This window comes from Artibeus jamaicensis, unplaced genomic scaffold (assembly GCF_021234435.1).
Source record: "Artibeus jamaicensis isolate MK-2021 breed Jamaican fruit bat unplaced genomic scaffold, CSHL_Jam_final contig_797, whole genome shotgun sequence".
In the NCBI taxonomy this organism is placed as follows: Eukaryota; Metazoa; Chordata; class Mammalia; order Chiroptera; family Phyllostomidae; genus Artibeus; species Artibeus jamaicensis.
This window is the reverse complement of record NW_026521977.1, coordinates 9,778,334-9,805,808: the sequence shown is the minus strand read 5'-3', so window position 1 is coordinate 9,805,808 and position 27,475 is coordinate 9,778,334. Positions and strand designations below refer to the sequence as shown.

Here is a 27,475-nt window from a genome sequence, read left to right as displayed (position 1 = left end):
TAGGCAATACCTGTGGCAGAACAAGGAAGGCACAGAGACAAGACGGTGTGGAGGCAGGCGCATCCCATCAGGGATCCAAGCACCTTCCGGCTGAGAGGAGGCTCTGAGGTCAGCTACCGTGACGACCCTTCTGAAGGAGGATGACCCAGGGATCCAGAGTGTGCTTACTGCTCAGGGTCACCCCTCATATCAGTAAGAGATCTGGGCCCAGAGCTGGGGCTGTGTGAAAGTCCTCCTCTCGGGAAGATAGGCACAAACTTGGCTTGCAACTAGGCAGGGGCGAACGCAAGCAGCGCTGGCTATTTTCATGTTTTACTAGCTTACCATTTGGAGAATTTCTGACTCTCCCTGTGTGAAGGGGAAGAGCTCTGGCAGGGAAATGCCGGAGCCTAAGAAAGCCAAGAAGAGGAGACCCAACTGGGGTGGCCAGCAGCTAAGGAATGAGTGGACAGACTTCTCCAGGAATTTCCAAGAGTGTGGGAGGAAGCAGCGGGCTGCGGGGGATATATTCCTGACTGTGAAAGGACCCCCCACACCCATGCTGGTCGGCAGGAAATAGGAAGGGCAGGAGAGGGAGGCCCTTTTATGTTGGTAACAAATCTCCAAACACAAAAATACAAAATGTACTGGGGCAAGGCTTCCCTCTCACGGCAAAGAAGATCCAATTAGGCATCGTAAATGTTTTTCAAATGATCTCTGGCCTGGTTATGTTACAGAAAACAGGGCAGGGTGATTCAAACCCGCTGTCAATACAGAGAGAAGGAAAGAAAAATGCCAGCTCTTTTGCAGCTGCCCGGCCGGAAGCCGGGAGGATCTGCCTTCCTGAGGATGCTGATGCACAAAGACACAAGCCAACTCCCAGAGCAGGAGTTAAACCAAATAAACCCGAAGGATATCGATCTAGGAGGCGAGTCTTAAAATAGCAGCCGGGAATGCGTGGGTTGCCTTGGACAACTCAGATGACATGCCTCGTCCCCGCTTTCAGGAAATCTGTGCACTGAAAGTGTCTGTTACGTCTAGCTTCTCTCTGAGTTACCCCTAAGTTTTCAGCTCATGGAAGTTAGTCTGAACACAAACATGCTGGGTGAGCAAATGTACAGAGTGATGCACCCTGGAGGGGCAGACAGGGTACGGAGAGAAAGACAAAGCCTGAGTCCCAAGGAAAGTTATTCCTCCGTTAGGAAGGGAGACACCCACAGGGCCATGCTCCCAAGGCGAGGATCTCCGGTTACGCTAATGGAATGGTCTCCGTGAAGGCGGGCACCTGAAATGGGCTCTGAAGGGTGCACTCATCCTTTAATGCACGTCCATCCTGTGACAGGTCATGGGGACGTGGCCGTCAGCAGTGACCGGTCTCGTGGGGTGGATAAGAAGAGTCAGGCATTCTGAAATACTACATTTAAACAGCTTTTTTCTGTTTCATTTAATTAGCGTTTCGGTAACCAGCAGCACAGGCACTGAAGTCCAAACGTGATTAGGTGGAATATAAACATTTGCTCAATCCTGCAGGTGTTTCAAAGCAGAGCAGCCTCTTCCAAGAGATACAGAAATGCACATGAATCACTTTTTTTCTTGCATTTTTTTTCCTGTGAGTAAAGAGGGGAAAATGCCCTAGAGTCCAGATCTAAATTTCCATTTCTACTTTTTAAAACCAATATTATGAAACCAACTGACTTTAGCCCAACCTGCTTTTGAGAGTTCACTAATCTTTATTTAACGAGATAAAGTTAAGGAATCACTACCAAACAGACGTTCTGCTTCCAAATCTGAATGCGAGCACCAAAAGAAGTTCCTCGGTGCAGATCTAGCCCAGCAGAAGCTCAGCGATGGCTCCCTACAACCCATTGTCTCACAGGTGAGAACTGGCCACCGCCGTGGCCGTAGGAGTTATCCCCTGTGCTCACGAAGGCAGAGTGACCTTTGCTGAGAGACACGGAAACACACTGGGATTCAGCTGGCCCCGGTCTGCACCCCCCGAGCTGTCAGGTCCCTTGTGTCCATAAATAAACCTGACAGTGGATCATGACGGGCCTGCCCTTGCACTATTAGCCCACCACCAGGCAGGCAAAGCTCCGTGAGCGGAACTTGGAGAGTCCCTCCACCCCTGCAGCCACCCTGCCCCCCCCACAGGCATTTCTCCCTCCGCTGTGCCGTGGCAGCTGACTTCCGTCCTGACTGGCCTGTGTGGGCACACGAGGCCCCTGAAAGCATTCGAGTATCAATTCCAGTGTGTGGATATGCTGGAGGGGGGGTGTTCCCCACCTATCCAAGCAATTCCGCATCATCACCGGGGTAACCTACAATTCAACTCAACTCTGACACTATCTACCTGGAGACAGCATGGGGTTCCACAGGTCAAGGGTTCAGTCCCACGAGAGTGCCCCCTCCCTCAACCTGAGACACCAGCTGCAAACTCTGAGTGCTACCTACACTTCTGACTTGTGACAGATCGCAAGTTCCCATGACCTTCTTTCTTGGATTTAATTACTTTTCTAGAGCAGCTCACAAAACTCAGAGAAACATCTTACTCACTGATTACCGATTTATTGTAACAGGGTTGGCCATATGGAATGGATGCAGATGGCAAGGTGTGGGGCAAGCTTCCATGCCCTGCACTCTCCCCAATATTGCCACTGGTTTACCACCGGGAAGCTCTCCAAACCTCACCCTTTTGGGTTCTTATGGGGGCTCCATTACACAGGCATGAGTAATTAAATTACTGACCACTGGTGACTGAACAAGATCTCCAGCCATTCTGCCCTCCCGGGAAGCCAGGGCGTGGGAATGGAAGTTCCAACCCTCCAATCACAAGGCTGGCCCCACTGGCAACCAGTCCCATGCTCAAGCAGCTCCCAGAGGCATTAACACAACCACCGAATCCTCTACGGCACTGGTCACTTAGGGAAGTCCAAGGGTTTTAGAAGCGCTGTTTCAGAAAAAAGGAAGACCAACCATGTGTTCATTATAAATCACAGGCTCACAGTCACCCACCATCCAAGGGCCTTCCCAGTGAGACGATCGGGCACCACATGGAACAGACTGAGGACACCTGGGTCCTGATACCACTGCAGCCACCATCTCTTCCTTCAACAAGGATTTACTCAACGTGACAAAACACTGCCCGCCCTTGCAGAACTCGGGGTCCAGCGCTGATCTGCTGGGCAGAACCGACAAAGCCGTTCTGCCTGCTTCGGACACACACATGCCCACGCTGAACTTTCATGTCCTTGACCACACCGTGCTCTCTCTCAGCCCCTCGTCTCCGGGCCTGTTCCCTCTGTCTGGACAGACTCCTCTTCCCTTCCTCTGTGCAGTTGATTCACCACTCACCTGACGTTTGCTGGTTTCGGTCATAGCTGCGTCTCCCGCGGTCTCCCGCGGTTTGCACAGCCCCTGACCCAGAAGAAGGGTTCCACGATGAGTGAATTTACTGACCACTAGCTTCTACGAGAGCACGACGGTTAAAACCAAAACACCAACTTGGAATCATGCAGAAATCCTAGCTGAAGGCTGAAGCCTGGCCCTTGCCAGCTCCGTGATGCTGTAGGTAACTTATTTCATCACTCTGAGCCTGTTTCTGAGTCTGTAAAGTGGAGAAGATACTATTGCACTCACACCTCCTGGTAACGGCATGAAGGATTAAATGAGGCTCCACATGCAAAGTACCTAAAACACTTCTAGGCACCTAAGAATTCCTTTACAACCAGCCGCTCCTATCACCATTATCTTCACTATTCTTGTAGCAACGTTCCCTCCTGGACACAGCGTATCACCTCACTGAAGGCAGGTCCTGCAGTTATTTATGAGGCAGGCGTTCGTAACACCCGCTGTTGACACGCACACATCAAGCTTTATGACAGTGACAAAGAAGGGGAGGAAGAAGATGATGGTAGCAATTACTTCCTCTAGTGTCACTGATTTGTGACTTTTTGATAGACCTCTGGTTTCCTAAAGGCCATTGAGAAGTGGGAGAAGAAAAAGATCAGCTCAAGCCTGCAGGAGCAGGCTCCCCTAATCACAAACCACCAAGACCTGCGAGCCCCTGAACAACCGGCAGTCTCTCCCCCTTGCCCCTGGCAATCCGCTTGCTGAGCGTCTGGAGAGCTGCTTCTGTGCATCAGATCAACTGACAACTCAGACGCACAATCTGTTTTTATCTAGATCAAAGGAAAAAGGAGAAATGCCTCAGCTCCTATTTAAAGTTCCCAGGCTGGCACCAAAGGCTCTCTACCCCGTGGTTCCAGAGGGAGTAGACGGGCAGGGCGTTCCATCACCTACCTCTAAGCTGTGTGGGGCTGCCCGGGGCTCTGCTGGAACTGGGGCAGCTTCTGGATTGGGGTTCCCAGAAACCAGGGGTACATTCCCCACCCCAGGGACCATCCCATGCCTGAGCTGGATGGATTACAGTTAAATAAAGGGAAAGGAGGACCAGAAGTTCTCTTCTTGAGGCAATACCTTCATTTTAACCAAGGGGAAACTGAGGCCCGGGGAGCACTTGACCAGGAACACTGGGCAGGAGCAGAGCCGAGGTCAGCATGGTGACTTGGGCATGCACAAAGGCAAGCCATTACCTTACAACCACCCAGAGACAGAGCTCACATGCACTAACATTCACCCACTTAAAGTGTGTGATTCAGTCGATTCAGTGCAGCCAACATTGTAATCCACTTTGTAACAATTACAGCAAAAAGAAACTCCGTACCCATGAGTACTCATTCCCAGCCTGCCCCCCTCCCCACAACCTCCAGCCCAACTCCCACCCCTGGCAACCACTAATCCACTTTGTCATTTTGTGTTGATATAGATTTTCCTACTTTGGACATTGCATATAAATGGACTCATACGGTATTTGGTCTTTCATGACTAGGAAGCCGTCTCTTACTGGCAGACTTCAATGGCAGACCCTCTGGTTGCTCACTACACTGCAACCCAGAGCTGCACTCTCGGAGAATGGAGCCGCTACCCGTGTGTGGCCATCTAAACAAACTAACACTGAATATGTTAAAGATCAGTTCCTCTTCATCATCAGCCACGTGTCAAGCACTTCACAGCCACACAGAGCTAGTAGCCATCATATTAGACAGCACAGATTGGCATATTACCATCACTGCAGAAAGTTCCTAACTACAGATGGGCTCTCTGCTCCCCCTGGCGTTGGGAAGTTACCTCCACAGAGGAGAGTGACAGCCAGGAACAGCTCCAGGGAGGGGCAGGGCAGGAAGACATGGACAAAGGGAGTGCTAGGTCAGTTAGAGCCAACCCCTCCTTCTCCCCTCCCCTCATCTCGGTGTGACCCTCGGTGCCAGGGAGCTCTCCCCCCCCCCACCCCAGACCTGAAAAGCTCTCTGTTTAGTTAAGCTCATCCAAAAGACAGATATGCCAAAGCCTTTGGAAGCACTTCAAGGCATTCAGCCTCCACCTCAGCCCTTTGATGATTTCTGAAGCGTTTCATGCCAGAAGGTGATCTGAGGGGCTCCGTAATGAGACCGAACAGTCCCGGCCAGCAGTGGCTACTTCATCCGCCAAGACATGACCACTAAGGCTGACGACACCCCAAAGCCGGAGCCATGGCGGCCCACCACGCTTGACACAGGCGGAGGGGAGCTCAGAAATCGCCACACCCAGCGCTACGCTCCAGCAGCTTCCTGCGCCTATTCCTTAGTTCAGCTGCAGCGTCTTTCCTGATTGTCCAGAGATGCTTTAGTCACCAGCTCCCGCAAGCGGGGCAGCAGGTTATTTCAAACGGCGGGTTTGGGTGGATTAAGATGATCACAGAGCCCAGACTAAAGGATGATGGGCAGACGAAAGGAAAAAATAGAATTACATTCAGAAAAAAAACCCTTTACTAATCAAAGCACCCTTTGTTCTAAAACACTGCAAAAATCATCAATCATGACCTTTTCAAGTTGTTTTAAAGGAGTATCATTAAGTTGGCTAATATTCTGTTTAAAACTGTGCTGAAAGATATAACTGCTTTCTTCTACTTTAGTAGCCAATTTATTTTTTAAAAGGCAACTTCCTTTTTTAAAGTGCTTCTGCCAATATGTTTGCCCATCTAAGTCAATACTTCCGTCCTGAGTTCCCCCTGCCTCAATGAATGGCACTGGGGAGATTCCAGGGATCAACAGGTCACATTTCTAAGACACAGAAGCAAAGGATATCCAGGTGGATGGATATTTACCAAGACGTGGAAAGCGTTCATGTGCTAACATGCTGTTCTTTTAGTGAAGGTCACTCTCCGTTTCTTGGTCCCTTGGTTTTCGAAAACATTCTGCACCACGGATTACCCAGACACATACGGTAAAGCGAGAAGATGTGGTCACATGGTTGCTTTAGACTTTGAACCTGAAGTGACACACCAGGGGTACAGCAGTGGCTCTTTGGGGTTCCTAGTTCAGTTGCTGGGGCCACTCTGTTCCTTGCAGTGATTTCTGACTTTGTACACTTATGAGTTCATGTGTTCGACAACACTGTATATAGAATTCAGGATTTTTTTTCATACGCTCCATCTCGTATCATTCTCACGACAACTTTATGATTTGGTGCTATTCTCATTTCTATTTTACAGCTGAGGAACTGGAAATTCAGAGATGTCAAATAATCCATCAACTTTCCATGGCCATCAAACCGAACTGCTGGGACCAGATGCCCTAGGGCCCTGAACCCCAGTCTGTCATTCAGACCATTTTCATCACGTGACAACTGGTGCCAGTTGGTATGAAAAAAAATGTAAAAAGTAGAGGAGCCCAGGTATCTGAGGACCAAGGCTCCCAAAAGCTTGAGAACAGGCTACTTTCACAGGTAGTTCCTACCTTGGCCAAAGGGGGCCTTGTAAAGCAAGCAGAGCTTGTAGCCCTCCAATGAATGGACTCTATCGGCTGGTCAGAGAGAACTTCTGTGGGACTGACATACCCAAGGGTGTTTCAGCACCTCTCCTACTGGGAGCTCAGCTCCTAGGGCCACCCGCTTAGTTTATTGTCAGAAACTATAGTTTATTGTCAGAAACTATAAATGTATCTGAGTTTATCTTTGCTGAGCTCAGAGTAGTCTCATTTTCAAGCAATTGCAGTGAAAATAATAAACTATTAGCTTGATGCATGAACCAATACATCAATACGCATTTACCGGACCCAACTTATATATTGTGGTGGACTGACTGCAAACCAGCCCAAGTCGCCACCCCTCTCGGTATCACACCTCTGACAATAGAGTGATGCCCACCTTCCTGCATCTGGGCAGGCCATCAGACTTGCTTTGGCCAAAAGAAGAAAATAGAAGAGAACTGAAGCCCCTTTTCAGAGCTTAGGCCCCCAAGGGCCTTGCACATTGTAACCTTCTACCTTAGAATTCATCCACCACTGGAGGATGAAATACCAGGTGGAAGAAGCTGGGTTACCTCAGTAGCAACCAGCCAGCATCCAGTCAACCACCTGACAATCTCGGACAGATGAGTAAGCCCAACCAAGATCACCCAAGCCCGACACATCTCAGCAGAGCATCCCGTCAACCTGTACTCTTAGGAGAAATAACAGATGGCTATTATTTGAAACCATAATTTTTAGGGCCTGGGGAGATCAGAGTCAACAAGCTAGAACCTGCTTCACCAATCTTACCAAGGCTGGAGGGTCCAGAAGAAGGTTGGCTACCAAGAGTTTCACTATTATTTACTGTTTCCTAGGCAGTAACAGGTTTGAAGATGCTCTGGCGAAAATAATCACTATTTCTGGTAAAAGGGTTTGAGACTGAAATGGCTCAGAATTTGGCTAAAAGAGCAAGTTTGGCACTGGGTGATGCTAGTTACAATGCCGACCCTAGCACCTATGCCCTACGTGGAAAAGGTACCTTCTTCACAGGTACCTGCAGGTGTGGACTCAGAACCAGGTGAATCTAATATGAGGCCCTTGGCTCCCTAAGGAGATTTATTATTAAAGTGACAGCCCCTGGTTTCTTCCCTACAAGGTGGGTGCTCTCCCCGATTTTCCCTTATGAACATATAATGCCCCCTACAGCATGTATGTGGAATAGAGTTTTAAACAGAATCCTGCATAGAGAACTGCCTGAAGATGTTTCTAACTGGCTCTTCTTGGGAGAGGGCAAGGAAGTGAATCCGAGTGTGAAACGGCTGCAACCAGCCATGAATGACCTCTCACTCGGCAGTTCTGACTCCTGGGTAGCAGGGATCCTTGCCTGGGGCCTTTTTGATGGCCTCAGAGCAGAAGCTCAGCAAATTCAAGACAACTTATCTGTGGTGAAGGGAGAAATCTTCCCTAAGTATGTAAAGGGAATAAACAAAGACATCCCAAACTGTACACAGGCCATGATCTGCATGAAATGCAGCACAATCAAGAATAAGAGAAGAAAGTACATTTTGGGAATGGATAAAGACCTTCAAAGGAGCCAATCCAAAGATGAGGCTTTGGGAACTTTAATAAACTGTGGCCTTTCCAGCCGCTACAAAATCACACCAGCTCTACCCTTTGCCTGAGACCATGAAATCCTCTATTTGCAAGATATCCTAGAGACTATCTGTTCCAACCGATACCTCTAGTAACCTGATCTGGACCCTATTCTGTTCCTCTGGGGTCAGGGAACTCTCTGCTCCCAAGGCAGCCTGTTCAGCTGTGAGAAAGGTGAAATGCTCTCGTGTGTGTGTGTGTGTGTGTGTGTGTGTGTGTGTGTATTAATTGAGCCAAAGTTTGCTTTCTTGTAATTTTTTAGTCCTACCCTCTGTGGGTAGAGACAGAAAAAGCTGGCCCAGGATAGAGACCTGCACTCGTAAAGGAAACGGGTCTCTCTCCACAAGTGCTTCCTAAACACCCTGTTTCCGACCACTGGGTGGGACACGGGTGCTCTGAGCACAGCAGACCCCTGTGAACTTCGTCTCAGGGTCGGTCTCATCAGGTGAGGGTCTACCTAATCCATAGTATTTAGTTCAACCCCCCTTTACTTCCCTTCGTAGCAGCTAACCTTCATTGGAAGCACTTATCACAAAGTGTGATTTTCTTTGTGTTTGGTTTAATATCTGCCTCTTGCACCAAACTGTAAGTTCCACAAGGGCAGAGATCATTTATCTGTTTTTCCTCCACTTTTAAATATTTAGTGACTAGCATGATGTCCGGGACATAGAAGGCACCCAAAACGTGTGGAATAGATGACAGGTTGAGTTCCAAGTGTGTGAACATACCATTAGGAGGGGGAGACTCAATCACTCCATACCATACAGTCTGGCTGAAATTATCCGCCTCTTAAAAAGGAAGCCAAATGCGGCATGACTTTTCTTGCAGCAAAAATCTCCCAGTGCCTTCAAAGACCCTTAATCCTCGGAGCCAGAGCTGATTCTGGAATCCACCAGCTGGCCCCCACTGATGGGAGGGGGAGGAAGGCCTTGTGAAACCGATTTTAGCTCAGGCCTGCTGGCACTTCCTCAGCACCAGACAGAAAGCTTTTCCGCCCTGCCACATGAACCTGATCATGCCCACAACACAGGTTTTATCCACGCCACGTACATTGTCCCAAATGGAGGAAACAAATGTGGGGAGGCCCTGTCTGAAGTCTTTCACCTTCCCAAACAGGCCCCTGAGGGTGCCAGACTGGAAACCAAGGCTCCAGTCAGAGTCACAATATGGGACCTGGGCAGTAGGGGGCAGCAGAGACTCACAACGTGCCTGTGTGGTGACCAGAATCTTGGAGATGCGTAGGTGCAAGGCAACCCCACCTCTGACATCCTCGTCCAGTACGTGTTTATCTTCTCATGCTAATGAACACTGTCAAATACCTAACTTGAAGAAAGATTTTTTTAAAAAAGAACATTTAAATCAATGACTAAACTAAGCCTTGACTGCAGATGACAGCTGGATAAAAAGTGACTGTAAGAGCACCGGGAAATGTAAATACTTCCCCCTACCAATGATCCCTGAAATGAAACTGAATTCACGTATGTGTAACGCTCTCCCCTCAGCAGGTGGAAGCAAAAGGAACGCTGACATTCACCACCTGCCGCTGAGATGAACATCACCCAGTCCTTTTCTGTTCTGACTCAAGACTCATCAAGTAGATTTCTTCTTCCTGAATGATTTATTTTCTCTCTATTCATCCATCCTATTACACAATAAAAAAAGCCAGCGAAAGAATACGCAGCAGAACCACAAGCTCACATTTTGGCTGTGAGACCATGTCAGAGGAAAGCAAACGTGGTTATTTCCTTCTAGGCCAAGCTAAGAATGGCTTTAGCTTTGAAGGTTATTAGTTTCCCACATTAGAGGGATCGATGAGCTTCTTCCTCTGACAGCTCTCCCGAGTTACACAGTAGATCACGAAAATGGTTTTCAAAGGCGGCCGGAGAGACTATACCAGACAGAATTGCTTCCACCTTCTTGTTTGACTCTAGTTTCACGGTAGAGGTTCAGGACAGAAACCAGGACAGAGCGCAGGAAGGCAGGTGCGTCCCTGGGGCTCATCTCCAGGTAGTTTCCCTGGTGCTCACCTGTGCCCTGCAACAGATGATACACTCAAAGGGACACCGAGCTCTTCAAGGGCTGAGTAGAAAAAGAGCCAGTGAACGACACTCCCACAGGGGAAGAGGGGAGCCACCTTCCTCCCCTGGAGCGCCTCCTTGCACCGCACCCCTCTCCTACTGTCTCTGGACCCCACCAGGACGCTCCCTTTCCTGTATTTCCAGCCTCAGTATGGCAGCAAAATCCTTTTCCTTATTTTCTATTAGCTCAACTGAAACAAGGTGGCATTGCGATGTTTTTAAATGAGACCTGCCTTTACTGCAGGAGGCATTGCCTCCTGCCCACCCACCTGTGAAAGGGCACATTGACAGACAGTGAACCAACTGATGATACAAACATTTCAAAAGATCAGAATTGGCAGTGTTTCTTTATACCATGCAAATGAAACCCACAATGGCAATAAACTCCAGCTAAATACCTCTTGCGGGACACACAGCCACCTGGGGCTTCTCTGACGGCCGTGACACTGCTAATCGGGCCAACCCTTTAGGGACCCCTGAAAGTTATGCACACGGAGCTGTTACAAGAGATCTCGGCTCCTGTGGGGTATGTGGCTTTTAAGCTAAAGTAACTCCTACACCTGCCCTAAGAGAGCCTTGTCCCCTCACACCTGAGCTGCCACCTGAGGCAGGAGGGGCAGCAGTAACACCTGATGGCTGTGTGGACTGCTGATTACACAGCCGCAAGGACCCTGCCAGCAGCCTGACTCCTGTCTGTATTCTCCTGAGCAGGAAAGTGCCGTGTGTGGCCTAGGGTGGGTCTGCTGGGGCGCCCCTGAGCAGGGGCCCCGGTGAGCAGTGCACTTGCCCAAAGCCACACTCCTGGGCAGGGGCAATGCCAGACCTCAAACTCAGTTCCTGCCTTCAAGGTAAACACTTCTGTTACATTCCAAGACCCTGAACCGTTTTTGCCTGAGAGAACTCTTCCGATGGTGCAACTTCTCCCACACATGCTAGCTAGGCTTTGGGGTTTTATTTTTCCTCCAGTGGCATGTGAGGTCCCCAAGTTTGGTCACTTCTAATTCACCCTGCCTGCCTGGCCTCAACAAATAGTCTCATGGTTCACTGAGTTCCATTTCCAGAGGATCCCCTAGGAATTCTTCAAATTCAATGACATCTCCTGGTTCAGACCTCTAGGCTGGCATTTTAAGCCCTTAAACAATTATGGCTCTGGTTAAAGGGTCACAGTGACCTCACAGCTGATTCCTGAAGAGATGATTATCCACCGGGCACTGACAGGCACCCGCATGCCCCCTGGCCCGGGACAATACCTCTGGGACGGCAGACTCCTGATGACAGCAGGAGGCCCCACCCCACCCCTGAAATGACCCTGCAGAAGTTTCCCTCTGCAGGCCGTCCACAGGACAAGCACACACTAATAAAGGGACCCCCACAGATGTCCTCAGACTGGCCCTGGACCAGAAGAGCAGGGTGAGTCACTGCTCCCCAGCCTTTCCTTGTCTTTCTATCAGCAAAACACTGGAGAGGAAAATTATCACCAATGACATCACCTCTCTGAAGTCCTCCCCAACCAAGCCTTCCTGGCTAAGCTCATCCCACACAACTTCGAACACATCTCTATTATAAGACATGTGAGTACTGGCCCCCCGCTGAGGCCGGGAGCCCCTAGAGAACAGAGTCTATGCCCCAGTTCTCTCTGTCACCACGATAAGCCCAATGCTGGAGACATAAAGAGTGAGGAAACGAACACACGAAAGGACCCAGGGACAGAGGCACTCTGAGCATGTTCTTTTCTGCGTGACTGGGACCTCTGAATTCACCCCATCCAGTCCACACAGCAAATTGGTGTCAGGATCCTGGTTAATGGCAGGACACGGAGACTTCTTCAGTCACATCTCCTAACCACTAACTCAGATAAAGAACTTGGTTCACCAACCACCAATTGACAAGCTCGGTCACCTTGCAGAACAGGGGGACGAATTCTGGGTGAGTCCCTGGGTTTTTCTAGCTATGAAGTATTATAAATTTTCCTCTGTTTCCCAACTCAGGTGATGGTTCACTATAAACGGAACAAAATTTACAGATGCTAGCAAGACGGGACTTGCATCCTTGGACATGATGTCAAGAAAAAACCTTTAGCATTTCCCCAAAAAGCATGAAGTGCTCTGTGGGGTTTTAAAAATGGCCTGTTACTTTTTCCTTTTATTCCTCTGAGCTCCTTTTAAAAATGGGGACTGAGTGTTGAGATGTTTTTGTCACTTATTAACACAGTGATGAATTTCTCACTTCATTCACTGATGTGATTAGATCCATTGCTAGGTGTGGGATTCTCAAGCCAACGGGTTACAAATAAAAATCCGTGTAAATTGGTTCACGTAGGAGTGGAATGCCAGGACGCAACACAGTCGGGGCTGGACCGACTCACACGAGAGCGCTGAGGACAGACAGGTTCTGAGACTGTACCACGAACTCGCTCTCTCCGGAAAGTGGTCCATACCTCGACCACAGCACGGACTATCCCGGACTGCGATTTACCTGCTCACAAGTGTGTCTCTCTCCAAGACTGCTCAGGATGAAGGATGCTTTCTCGTGCACCGAGTACCTGCTGTGTCTTACACGTGGTGAGGAGGTTGGGTTTCTCCTGCTCCCTCGACACATGCTTTGTATCGTGTGTAAGCTGGCTAACTACCTCTCAAGCTGCAGTTGAGACCAGACTCGAGGGAGAACTTAGGGACCGTAAAGAAAGGAGTAGAAAATACAAAAATCACATTGTCTCATCACCTCAGGATGGTGGAATAGTCTGAGTATAAAAATTTCCAGACCTGCCCCAGGCCTGCTCTATCCCAGCTCCCATTACTGTGATCACTCAGAATCCTTAACAAGGCTTTGTGAGCACCACTGCTCACAACACAGTCTCACGTGTGCTACCTCACTTGATCCTCATCACAGACACCCAGGGGACAGGCCAGAGCCAGAGCTCAAATCCAGACTTGAACCTGGATATGAACTCTAGTGCTCAATGGCCAGGGAGGACAAGCTACGAAATCTCAATTAGCTTCATGTCCTCTCTCTGTAAAATAAAGTTAATATTATTTCCTTCACAGAATGTTTGTGATGGTCAAGTAAGAAAGTAAACATCAAAGTCCCTATCTTCTTTCCTTTCTTCTGACACCACAGTCTTCCCCTCAGCCCACACCTCCTGGATTCACAGCAGGGGCTGTTCGGAGGCCTCGGGGCCCCTGGCTGCCTGGCCCACATGCAGCAGCTCCTGCCCCGGACAGAGGCGGGCTGGTGGCTGTCCCAGCACTGACGGGCAGCAGTCGGCTGGGCTGCCTGAGTGGCCTGAATCTGTGACAGGCTCAAGGACACGGTCTCAGCCACTGACCATGTATCCTTCCACACCTGTTCCATCCACGAGGACCTTTTTCTGGATTTTTTCAATCTTTTGGTCTCACTCAGGGGTGTCCAGCCTGCAGCCCGCTGGCCACACGTGGTTCAGGATGGCTATGAACGCAGCCCAACACGAAACCGTAAATTTACTTAAAACACTGAGATTTTTTTTGTGATTACGTGTCACAGTGTATTTAACACGCAGCCCAAGACATACTCCTCGTCTCCCAGTGTGGCCCAGAGATGCCAAAAGGTTGGACACCCAGGTAAGGTCTCACATCCATCCTTCAGCCCACTTAATATATGAGAGTTTCTCCTCGAATGACCATGGGACAAGGGTGGGCCGGCTGGACATGGGGCACAGGCTTCCCCTCACATCTTCCAACTCTCCCCGCTGCTCATCCTGAGCATCTGTAACCAGCCCTCTCAGTAGGTAAGGCCTCCAGCACTGCTTTGCCTCGTCCAGGAAAAAGCACAGTATTAATCACGGCTCTGGAGCCAAAGCGCCTGGGCCCGCTCCCAACTACACCTCTGTCTCTGGGGCGAACTCAGCAAGTGCTCAACCTCTCTCTGCCTTCACATCATCCTTTGTGAAGTGGGGATCAACACAGGTGATTTGGGGGAATTCAATGAGACACATAGTAGGGACTCGATAAAATGTAGCTGTTTATTTATACAAAAAACAGAAACCTTTCTATATATTTCAATGGGCGTGTACCCACACATAAACATATGCTGGGGGTGCTAAAGGATACGCATAGGGTAGTTCATATTGGAAAACCTCAGGGAGCATACAAAAGAGAACTCTTATTCGATACATACTTGTACCATCTTAGAAGCATAGGTTATTTCTGTAATTTAAACGCACTTTTAAAAAGAACATACTTGGGCCCCGACCAATGTGGCTCAGTTGGTTGGGCGTCATCTCACAAAGCAAAAGGTCACCAGTTCAAGTCCAGGTCAGGACACATGTCTGGGCTGCAGACTCAGTCCCCAGGTGGGGTATGTGCCAGAGGCAACCGATAGATGTTTCTCTCCCTCTTTTCTCTCTCCCTTCCCTTCTCTCCAAAAATAAATAAATACAATCTTTTAAAAAGTGTCTTAAAAAAGCACTAGGATATGGTGAAGATAAGGAAGGGAGGTGAGGGGAAGAGAGAGAAGAGGAAGGATGGCTTGCTTGGGGCAGAAGCCCAGGGCTGGATCACAGAGTCTCGACTGGCTGAGACATGATAGCTTGACTGCTACCTGCAGAGTTAGTTCCCAATGCCTTGTCTGGGAAACTTTCTGCCATGTGTATCTGTCAGCCTCCTGTAAACTTTCTTCATGTCTTCTCTGCTACTCTGGGGAAGGGGACACCCAGCACCACTACACCGAGTCATCCCGAGTTGGAGGGTGGGTGGGGGATGTTCTCATTTCACTGGCAGTCAGAGGGCTGTCCAGGCTCCTGGGACACTTTAGGGAGTGGGAGGTGGCTCTCCTGGGTCTCGCAAAAAAGAGGGCACATGCAGGACAAACCCTGCAAAGCGCCCATGAGACCTGAGCATGTCCCCCCAACAAGTGCAGCCCACTCTGCCTGGGAGAACTGGAGGGGAGCTCTGCTCTTACTGAAGAATCTTCTAAGCTGCCTTAGTTTCTCTCATCTTCTCCAATGCCTAACAAGAGACACGCTGAAGCAAGCAAAAGTTGGTTTGACTGCCTCTGTGCCAGAGTCCCCACAGGGCTACTCACTTTTTATCTCCATCCTAAAAGCTCAGTGCTGTGTGTGGTAAAAAGCATATCCTTTTTTGGTAAAAGTTCCATCATCAGAACACCAAGAGCAACGTTGCCTACTCCTTAAATGTAGTCAAGATCTTCATTTAGCCAACCCACATTTCTGACTCTTTTCAAAGGGTCAAAACTCCCTTGCCACTTTCCTCAGGCCATTTCTGATGGATGAAAAGCTTATTAGCTCACAAAATGCAAACCTCAAGAAACTTGCATTTCTGGAAAACCACCTGCTGTACAGAGCATGTTCTACAAACATGCATTTTTAATTTGCAAATCTACATTACTTCTACCTGTACCAGGTTTCTTACGGGCCCCACCCACACAAATATAGTGGTTCTTGCCGGCAACTATGAATCTACGTGACAAGTATTTCCCCACGTTATTAATGCTTCTGCTAACAAAGTTCCTGCCAGTCAAGTACGTCCTTGGGACCCATTCCCACAACCCTATCAGCAACGCCACCCCCGACTAAACTCACTCACCCATAGGAACTAGATCTGCTATAAGAAAGACGACAAAAAGAACCCCAAAGGTGACTCACCTTTCTCGTGGCTGCTTGGTGGTGGCGGTGGGGGTGGGGAGGTGACTGGTCTGCACTTGTCATAGTTGTTAAAGCTTTGGCTGCGTCGGTTGTTAGCAGTGGCTGACCCTCCGCGAGCTTTGGCGTCGCTGCCTGCAGCGGATACCCTTGCGGTAGGACCTGGAAGTCTACGATGCAAAAGCGACAGAGTCACAGATTCAGTGTCGGACGCACAGAAGCCCCTTAGGAGAAGGAACTGCAACCATGCGGGAGGGAAAGGAAACCATTCAAGACACTGCGTCTGAGCAGGTTGGCCAGTCAAAGAATTCAGTGGAACCACTGCAACTAGGCCAGTAACGACCCCCGTAAGTCCAACAGCGAAACTCGAGACATTTTCCTCTGAGCAGTGGGAGACATTTTGTAGGAAAAAATACATGAATCTTTTTGCCAACTGAAAATACAAAGTCCATCTTTCCTTTTCTCTCACATGAGTACTTCTACTTTACGTAGGGCCAAACCATGTCATCTCCAATTCTACCAAGTGTGGAACATAAAGGCCCCTTAAGACTCTACACTGTTTATCTCGTGTGTTGAAAATGGTGTTTGCCATACTCCAGACATCAGTATCAAGAAAGAGAATTTCTAACACTCAGAAAGGAGACTGCTGCCGCCGGGCCCAACACCCACACAATGGAAGCGCGCGGCCCGTCGGAAACACTGTGCAGACGCCGTTTCCTACAGCACCTGACAGCCTCTCTCCTCCAGTGCTGCTCCAGGCGGGAGCCCGGCTTCTCTGCACAGCGATGGACAAAACCATACGTTCCTTCTGTAAAACCAGGAGGACTCTGTCAGCTTGAAGACACGTGTTCTTTCCCTTTAAATAAAACACCTCATTTGGGGTGGTTTAGGAAATAAAGTCAGCAGACATCTTTATAATGTGTCTAAAGATATTACGGCTCATTCCCCAAAGAGGTAAGGGGAAGACCCCAAGTCAGAATTTGGAGTAGTCCAGGGACTACTAAGGCTGTTTCCAATCAACAAATTTGAAAGATGAATAAATGGTGAAATATTTAGTTGTATCTCTCTGCTAAAACCCACTTAGTTGTATTTAGAAGGCACTGGAACCTTAGCTGACTAGCATTAGAGCTAGTGAAAGTCTGAACTCTCAACTTATAAAGCTTTCAGCCTTCTCTTTCTATGCAAATCTTGCAAGCACAAAAGAAGTCTGCAGTCTGGAAGCATTTCAGGTATAAGCAGGCAATCACTTTAAACTTTTTCTTGTTGGCCAAATAAGAAAGGTGACTGTAGAGTAAACAGAGAACATGAGCTGGTGTGAGAGGACTGTAAATCTGTGCAGTTAAGGAGAAGCTGGCCCAGTTCCCTGATGGGGGGCTAGAAGAGAAGAAAGGGGGCGAGCTCTTCCCCCAAAGAGGCATGGCCTCCCACTGCACTAGGAGGACCTGCCCCTCTGTTAATCCACCCCGTCTTGTCTGGAGAAGATGTTTACCCTTAAAGACAGGCACAGAGTGGGGAACAAGACCAGCAGGACTAGTGCCAGCTTTTGGGAAGCAGATGTGGCCAGCACGACCGATGGAGGAGGCCCAGCAATGAGATCTTGGTATCGCCTGGTTCTGCTTCCAATGCAAACAGCGCCCTGCAAGTCCTCCCCGTCAGAGCTATCGGAGTAGTCACAGCCAATGGCAGAGCTTCTGGAGGTATGGGTGTGGGGCTCCTCTGGGCTGCACTCAGTACGAGTCTTTATGCCTAGATAGGCCTGGAAAAGGATTATGGACTGGGTCCAAGATGACGTCACAGGGGTGGTATTAAGTGGTACAGGGTAACACAGGTCACCACATTCTACTCCAGTGGGGAATCTGCAAAGAGCAAGGATGCTAAAAACAATGAGGAAGGAATAGGTGCTTTCCTTTCAGAATTGCTGGGGGGACCCCTACTGCCCTGACCTTGGGCTGAACCATAGTTCACGGCAACACAGGGCCTTTACAGAGGCAGTAATCGAAGTGCTGGACAGAATGGGCACAACCAGGAATTAGGCAGGCAGTCTGGTCCGGATAGAATGTGGGCTCTTTCCACACACTTAACGTCAGGCCAGTCTTGTCGTCTCTCTCTGCGATTCAGGTTTTATGTCTGTAACTTTGGAATAATAATGAACCACCCAGGGAGAATAGCTGTAATCTTGGGATGAGACTTCATGTCCGCCCTTCATGTCCCCAGTGCTCAATGCACGTCGGCTTCCCTCCCACCCACTCAGCTGAGCCCACAGACTCGAAAAGGAACCAGCCACCGCCATGAAGGAAACATGCGATGTCACAAAAGGAGACCAACAAGGAAAGGGATGAACTAGGACAAAGTATCAGGAGAGAGACTGTGAAAATCCCGAGATCGACATTTTCAAAGAGGCAAGATAGGCTTTGAGGAAACTGCTCATCCCACTCCCGGTGACTGACTGAGATCTGACACTTGGGGTACCTCTGAGCCATCTGTGGGCCCCACTCCCCAGGGTGAAACATCCCTGGTTTTGGATGAACTAAGACGGGCCTGGGTTCCCCGTGGGTGGTCGCCATCAGACTCTCTTCACTGAGTCAGGCCCTGCACGTGCTCCTCCGATGGGAGCGGCATAGCCACCCCCCGAATGGCTGCGGCGTTGTGCCACGGTTCCTGAGACGTGGAGGAGGACTTCTTGAAGGCTTTGGGGACAGAGGACAGAGAAAATAAAGCATGGCCAACACATACTTAGCCATCAAAAGCCACCGAAGCTCAAGCTGACAAGTCACCCTCTACCCCCATCCCCTGTACACCCCAGCCAGGACAGCTTCCTGAGCTTGACCAAATGGAACTGGATGAAGACCTAGAAATTTCTTTAAGGATTCAGAGGAAATCTATGCCAACAAACAGCTTTAAAACCTGGGTTCTGCTGTGGACAGGTTTGGACAGTTGCTGCTCCAAAATAAGTTTCCTCCACCTCTAAAAATTTTAGCGAAGTGCACCTCTCACACAGAGGCCGAGAATGACGGTGCAGTGGACAGAAAAAGAAAAAGGCTTAGTTAGATCTACCCATGAAGAGACCAAAACATTCTTTGGAATGGTGAATCCATGTATAAATGGAATTAATTCAGATTGAATTATAAGACTTCAAACATAGAATTTCAAAACCAAAGGTGACCGTGAAAATGTGAAGACACCTGACCGAGCATGGGGAGAGTACTGAAATTTCTACCAACCGAAGAAGGATCTTGCTACGGTCTGACTATTTGCGTTCCTCGTGATTCATGTGGAAATTTCATGACCACAAGATGCTATTAGGGGACAGAGCCTTTGGGAGGCAATGAGGTCATTAGGTTGAGCCCATGGATGCCACTAATACCCTGTCAAAGGGGATCTGGAGACCCAGGGCACCCTTGTAGTGCATGAGGACACGGCGAGAAGTCAGCAGTCTGCAACCTGGGGCAGGGCCTTCACCAGCGCGCACCAGGCTGGTGCCTGCTCCTCGACTTCCAGCCTCCAGTGCAGTGAATAGCCCATTTCTGTTGTTTACACACTACTTGGTGTGTGGTATTTTGTTAAGACAGCCCAAATGGACTCAGACGGGGTTCTAATCCAATCTTATCCGGATCTTAAGGAGCTGATTGGCCCTAGCCGACATCTAAATAACATGCATATTAATAAAAGAATATGCAAAGCTCAGGAGCAGTTTTAAGAAAGAAAATGATAAGCTTGGAGGTGGATGGATGCTTGGGGAAGGTTCCAACTCAAGAGTAGATGTGGCCTGTGGGACGGGCATGTGAGTAGAGAGCAAGAAAGTAGGGCGTCGTGGTGAGAGGCAGAGGGGACAGTGCAGAGAGGACGTGCAGAGGGGACGTGCAGAGGGGACAGTGCAGAGGGGACGTGCAGAGGGGACAGTGCAGAGAGGACGTGCAGAGGGGACAGTGCAGAGGGGACGTGCAGAGGGATGCCTGCAGGGCAGTGGAGGAGGGAGAGGTCGGCTGTGTGCTGGGGCTTGGGGGAGGGGGCAGTACGAGTCTCGAACTTTGTCCTGCCCTGCAGCAGTGAGGGCTCATTAGGGAGGCTGAGGGCGAAGCTACAGTAACATCACTGTCTGTGTTCTACTTCACCGTGACACAGTTCCAGGCCTCTGGCTACAATTCTGAAGTTCATTGTTATTAACATCCTTGTGCATCAGAAGAACTTCAATCAAGCCCCAGCCTGGAAGCAGCAGCTGTCTGACTATGAGAATCCCTCTTTGCTGAAGAGCTGGGTCTCGCTCACATGGCACAGCTGCAGGTACCAGAGCAGATGCTGCCTGGGGCGCCTGCCTCGCCAAAGAAATGCAAAGAGAGAGGAGCAGGGCCAGTCAACCCTGTCTCATTTACACCCCGGTATCGTTTATAGTGCCAGGAGGTTCCAGCAACTCCTCTGGAAGAGCAGCTCCACTTCTCATGACCATTCCATGTCCACGCATGTTACAAAGTGACAGAGGACACAGATGGGTCCTTTTGAACATAAGACATATTGCTTTTTTTAAATTACATTTAAGGGAAGTGGTGGGACAAAGAGGCGGAGGAAAAACCCTGCTGCTCTTGGAGCCATGGTTGATTTCTCCAACATGTGCAGTACCCAGCAGGCAGGGCAGTGAAGCCACGGTTCCCGGCACGTAACCTGCCAGTGTGTCCCGGCTCCATGCGCCGTACGTGCTGGTGGGAAGAAAGCTGTTCTTCCCCCTCCAAACCACTTCAAAGGCCAGGAGCAGAAGATGACCCTCCCGAGATGGATGGCAGCTTGTGTGCACATGCTCAGGGCCGCGGGGAGGGGGGGGGATCCTCATCAGAGATGCTTTTTGCTAGACAAGATGATTAAATGCTAAACCTCTCATCTCTGTAGCATCTTCTTTTCAACAGCTGGGCCAAACTTCTGGCCCCACTGATTCCTCTGCATAAGATGGCCGTGTAGAGATCAGCTCTGGGGGACTCGCTGGAAGTGGCCTGGGTGCCTCATCTTGATACAGGGTGCAGCCAGGGGGGCCCCCAAAAAAGATTTAGAAAGGTGTCCAGAATTCAAAGTGTATAGAAATATTGGAGAGACATATTAAGATGTCCTCACCCCCCCCCCCCCCCCAGGGGGAAGGGATGAATGGAGCCAGGCCATTGAGAGCTATTTTGCATAGCAACAGTTTTGGAGCTAACCTCTGGAGGAATGGTTATTTAACATATCTATAACCTTTAACTGGTTTCATAGATATGTTAAATAGCAGTGGCCAAGTTTGGAGCCGGGAAGAAGGGAGCAGCTTGGGGACTCCTGAGTAAGAAGGAACTAGCAAGGGACTGAGGATGGAACTAGGGGACTCAAGATGGGAACTAAGGGCTGCTCTCCGAAGGGAGAAGGGCTTGGACTCAGAATGTAACTAGGGGCTGCACTCCTGAGTGAGGAGGGACTCAAGATGGAAACTAGGGGCTGCGCTCCTGAGCGAGATGGCCTGGGTGAGAGCTTGGAAAAGACTGGCTCCGAGACATGAAGGGTCCCCGCTTGGCCAGAGGAGAGAGCCACGCGGTTTCAGCAGAGTGAGGACCCCCTGTTGGTGGGGTGAAAGAGGGAGCCACGTGGTTTTGGCAGGGTGTGGACCCCCTCTTTCCCAGGTGAAAGGGAAGAACCACGCAGCTTTGCCAGAATGGAGATCCCTGCAGCCAGGTGAAGAAGACAGCCACATGCTTTTGGTGGAGTGCGGACTCCTGCAGCTTTGGTAGAAGAGGCCCACGCGGCTTTGGGGTGCCCCCTTTGGCCGCGGGGCCTGAAAAGCAACAGACTTTGACTGGAACTGGGTACAAAGGACTCTTGCCAGTGGACCATGAGAGGGTACCACAGTACTTTGGATTAACTCGAGATCCTGCACAGTGACACAGCTGACGGTGCCAGCGGCCTGCAACACAGACGTGTGCTCTTTTCCTGATTTACGGTACCCGGAGTTGGGACAGTGGGAGAAGGGAGAGCTGTGTGGGTGTAGGTGAACAACCTAAAGGACTTTGATATTTTAGTGGTGGCATTAGGCCTGAATAGCATTAAATAAACAGTTTCCTTTTCACAAATCTCTGGCATTAAGAGATGTGTTTCCAATTGGCGGCGGACAGAAGGGCCCAAAATACTAAAGATTTTAGTATTTTGGTTTTTGGGAGGGGCCCCTGTTGTACAGCAGTTTTGGGCATCCCTAGGTGGGCCAAATATTGTATTGCCCCTCCCTCGGACCTTCTCTTGTTCGGTAACAATCTCGCCCAGGCCAACCCCACACACCACCGTCAATAAATCTGCTCTTCATGGTACACTTACTACATGCCCAGTATTAAAGGATTAGAAACAACTTTGCATAAACCACATGTAAGGCAGGACTATCCCATTTTACCAGTAAGGAAACACAGGCTTAGGGAGATTAAATAATTTGCCCAGCTAACATGGAGAGTGGCAAAAATGAGCTTTCACTCGCTTTAAATGCCAAGATGCACTCTCAGCCACTGCCTCCTGCAGGTAGAATGATCCCAAACACCTGGAGCTCACCAGGGATGCCCAAGAGACAAGAACAGTGTCAAAGGCAGAAATACATGGAAATCCTTTATTCCTGTACCAGTTCCCTCCATAAGCCCCTTCCCTGCATCCAGATTCAAGGGTGAGGCTTTCCATTGGCTGAATATCTCTGGTGCCTATCTCAAAGTGTTCAGCTCAAGGTGTTTGTATGTGAACCAGAGACCTATTGCCAGAGGTCTGGGAGAGGTGTCCTACTGGGCCAGGAGTAGGGCTGCTTCTTTGGACAACCAAACTTACTACGACACTTAGTGGTGACTGATCAGCTCAAATGCTCACTAGGCTTGTGTCCGAAACTAGGGATGGGAAGTGGGGAGTTAAGGGAAGGCCAGATTATGCAAATAATGAAACAAAGAGCATCCCTTTATTGGCCTCATCAGTGACCGAATGCATCCAAAAGAAACTCTAGGTGAGGAATATGACCCTGAAGGAAGCCAGAGGGTCAGATTGAAAGCCCTGTGCCCAGCGGACCCTCGGGCAGGGGCAGACCCATCCTCATCCTTTAGTTCTTCCTCTCTTCCTGCTGCCTCCTTCCATCATCTGGGACCCATAACAATCACGCACAAGATGGGCATGTGCTCCCAACGCGATCTTTGCCCCACTAGCTCCTGTTTTATCTCTCAAAATTAAGCACATCGTGGGAACAAAAATTAAGCCCATGTTTTCTCTGAGCTCACCCTCTCCTTTCCTTCCCTAGGTATGGACATTTGTAAGACACCCGGAAAAATGGGAACCCGTTTGTCCAGGCAGCGTGTGTCTGTCCTCACTTGGGCTCTGTGTTCTGTTAGGGAACGCAGTCACCAGCATGGTGCTGTACGTCTGCATGTCCCTTCCCACCTGCCAAATTCAGGTGTAACCCTGATCCCAAATGTGATGGTGTGCAGAGAAGGGGCTTTAGGAACGTAATTAGGTCGGAAGGGGGAGCCCTCATGACGGTGTTAGTACCTTGTCAGACGTGATGGGAGAGAGCTCGCTTCCTCTCTGCTCCCCACCTTGTAGGGACACAGCAAAAACACGGCCATCTAGGTACTTGGAAGAGGGTCCTCACCAGAACTCAACCACGCTGGCACCCTGATCTCAGACTTCCCTGCCTCCGAACCGTGATAAACAAATTCTGTTGTTTCAGTCACCCAGTCTGTGGTGGTTTCCTACAGCAGCCTGAACTAAGACACGTGGCTACAAGATGCGGTGATGAATGTAGATTCCCAGTTGTATATGATCCCAAAACCAAGTCTGGGGACCATGGCGACTTGTTCCACAGAGAAGCTGCTCCTCCCACCTCCCGCCAGGCAGATCCGGAGTTGGGTCTCCCAGTGTGTACACTTTCTAGAAAGGTCAACCCTGGTTAGAAAAGGTACCTGAAGCTTGAGAGTAGGGGCAGCAAGCAGGTGTTCAGTATGTGTTATAGGAATACAGACAAATGAAGTACAGGTATCCCATCAGTTTTAAGTGAGTATTTAATGAAAAATCAAGACTAGTCATAATGAACAGGAGATTCTCTTCCCGTTAAAATACTATAAGGGCAACGTGAGGCAAAAGACCGGAAGTAATGGTTGAAACCTAAGAGTTTGAAAAGCAGCCTCAACAACCACATAAATGCCAGAATTCAATAAGGAGGAAGAGGAGGGGGAGAAGGGTTATCCTGTGGGTAAAGTGCTGGGGTTTGATCACATGGGCTCAAATCCTGGGTTTTCTGTTTGCTGTATGGCTTTGTATAACTTACCAAACTTCATGAATTTTAGTATCGTTACCTGTAAAATGAGGATAATAACATGACCTAGCACATGAAGACTAATGTGAAGATTAAATAAAATAATGCATTCAACCTAATGTATAATAAGCATTCAAGAAGTGTTAGGTGTTGCTACCTTTAAAATAACAGTAGATACAATGGTGTAATCGGCATGTCTAACACCCTAGACTGGTTCTTCATAGGATGCAAGGATAGGACGCCAAACTCCTGAGTCAAGAGAACCAGTGAGCAAGTCTACTGTTCACGTCAGGCCAGTGAGGTGAGCTCTCCATGGTACACAGAGCATCCGGAACAGAAATGAGGTACAGCTGCCTTATTGCTTTGTCTCCTCTGACCAACTGGAGTTAGGCCTCAGCTCTTTGTAACTCAAGAGAAAACCCATCCCATATTAGTAATTTTAACAACAGCAACAACAAAAAGCAACAACAAAAAGTAGTTTTTGTTGAACAACAACAACAAAAAGCACACATAGAGATGCAGGTGAGATGGGATCAGGGTCAGGAGAGAGCAGGAAGCCAAACTCATCATAAAACCACTGCAAAAACCACCTAGACCTGTAAATAAAATCAGAATGGATTTTGATGACCTAGCAATCAAAACCAAAATCAATGAAATGCAGACATATTATGTACACCTCAGCCTCACTTACTTACACTGTCCTTCCCCCATCGCCACCCCCCAACAAACACCCCAACCACTGTCAAAATTCTCCAACATCAGCCAAAGCATGTTTGGTTTTCTGGAACTGCAAACATGAGCCAGGGAGAGGGACCAAAAGGAGATGCAGCAGGAGCAAAGGGAACAATATAGGTTGGGTTGAGACCATGCTTTGCAGGACAAGAAGTCTAACCTAGAGATCTTTCTCTGACCCAGAGTGAAGCGGATGATTTTGCTTTGAGATGAGTCCTTGGATGGTGCACTGCATGATGGGAAAAGAAAAAAGTGGAAGAGCTGAGTGAGGGAGAGAAGATACATTAGACACATAGGTAACAACAGGGTCTCATGACAATGGAAATGCTCCTGAATTTCTCTCTGCCCACGCTCCCCACAACATGGAGCCTTCTTTCTAGGTCTAACTTTCCTGATTTGATGAATTTCCAATGTGAGGAAATTGCTACTAAGATTATCAAAAACTTATGAGGTTTTCTTTCTTCTTTTTTTCTTTTTTAAAAAACCCAATATCTTTGTTTGCAACCAGTCACTGTAAGGCCTTCTCCCCCCACAATAAAATGGTAAAGCAAGGGGTCTCTGACAGGTTAAAAAACTTTACACCTCTCTAAAGTACTCAGATGGTTCTACATCACACAGGTGCTTTTGTGATGAATGCCCTGACTGTCCCATAAAGTTGACCCAAAAAGGGTATAGATGTTTGCAAGTTTTGATGGTCTTGGAAACTTTTGCTTAGTGGTATAAAAATGATCATTTAAAGTATGCTAAATGTACTAAGTTTTGGGCTGTGGACCATAAATTCGTACATCTGAAGAATCTTGGTTGGGCTTACTAAAAGAAAAACTTTAACTCATTTACTGGCTTATGAAAGATGGAAATACTTACCTTTCTGGAATCCATACATACTATGTACCATGTTTATAAAAGGATGTGAGGTGAGAAACACAATGTGGCTCTGTAAAGTAAGGAGAGTTTCGTGGCCAAGTTTGAGGAATACTTTCTGTACCTCCTTTTGCAGTGAAGGAATAGACAAAAGAAATGTTTTAAATAAAGCAATTTTCTGGGTTTTCCGTCAACAGGTGAATACTAATAATATGTAAGGTGGACACAGATGGAGATGGAGAGGGAAGCAAGTCTTGGGTACTAGGCTCCTTCCTCTCCTGGACTCTAGACCGGTCCACAGAATGTGGATCAAGTTCTCAGCCATCACATAGACTGATGAACAGCAGTAGGGAGGTAAAAGCGACTCTCCATTTGGCCATCACTGGAAATGTTGCTGTGATTCCTTCTTGCTATTGTCTCAGATTTCCTTCTCCAGCTTCAACAACTCTTTTCACAAACATCATGGAGAAGGTGCCAAGTTTCAGTATTTATCATCCCAAGGTGTACGGTATTTAGGTGTACTCATATGTGGCAAAGTTCGAACACGGGCCCAAGATAAACATGGCATTTGGGGCTTGCACCAACATCGGATACTGAGGACCAGGGATTCAAACCATTACCTTTGTGATTTTGGTGATCAAAGGCAGAGTTTGGAGATAGTAATACAATGGAATTAAGCCAGTGAGGCAATTTTACTATTTTTTTTTTAAATTGTAGCCAGAATGCTGGCACAGGCTGTCATAGCCCTAGAACTGGAAAATAAGATTAACCTCTGGATGTAAAATGAGAAAGCATCACTACGTAATGGATAAAACCGGTCCTCTGCAGAAGTAACCCAATCTGGACAAGATAAAGGAGAGGTGGAGATGGACAGCAACTACAAAAGCCAGGCCCTGTCCCCACCGCAATGGCAAGAACCATCCTGGAATATAAAAGCCTGGCTTAAGTGAGCTTGGCTCTTCTTTAAGTAAAGCATTTACTAACAGCAGGATGTTTTTTCTTACTGGCAGATGGGTGTCCTGACTTTTAAGAAAACAAACGCCTACAATGAAGATGGATGCCCCAGGGCTGGCCCAGCCCCGTGGTGACACAAGCCCAGGGTTTCTCCACACATATTCCTTGGAACTCTAGGCAGCCAGATACTCTATAAAATAAGAGTTCTTGTGCCAGGTTTTCTATGCCCCTCCCTGGCTTCCTTATCTCAATAAATACCAATTCTCACAATGCTCAAGCCAGAAATTTAGGCTTTATCTGTGAGTCTTCTCCCCCTCACTCCAGATACTAAATCTATCTGTAGTCCTGTTGGCTCATCTCCAAAATATGCTGAGTTGGTCCTCCTCTCTGCCTGCTCCACCACCCTGACCCCAGCCACTACCATCCAGAGGACCACAGAAACTGCTGAACTGGGGTCCTTCTTCCTCTGCCTACTCTCCAGAGA

At 48.7% G+C, this 27,475-nt stretch overlaps 1 protein-coding gene across 2 annotated transcripts in view; it reads right to left on the bottom strand.

The window, feature by feature from the left end:
- Positions 1–27,475, bottom strand: part of NAV2 (neuron navigator 2) — a 362,959-nt gene that overhangs the window by 174,878 nt on the left and 160,606 nt on the right. The window contains exons 6-7 of one of the 2 annotated variants that reach the window (XM_053673061.1): positions 25,337–25,405; positions 16,173–16,339 (exon numbers count right to left, since the gene is read on the bottom strand). In XM_053673061.1, the coding sequence (XP_053529036.1) occupies positions 16,173–16,339; positions 25,337–25,405 (236 nt within the window). The remainder of the gene's footprint in view (positions 1–16,172; positions 16,340–25,336; positions 25,406–27,475) is intronic. The other variant, XM_037150498.2, reaches the window with a different exon arrangement.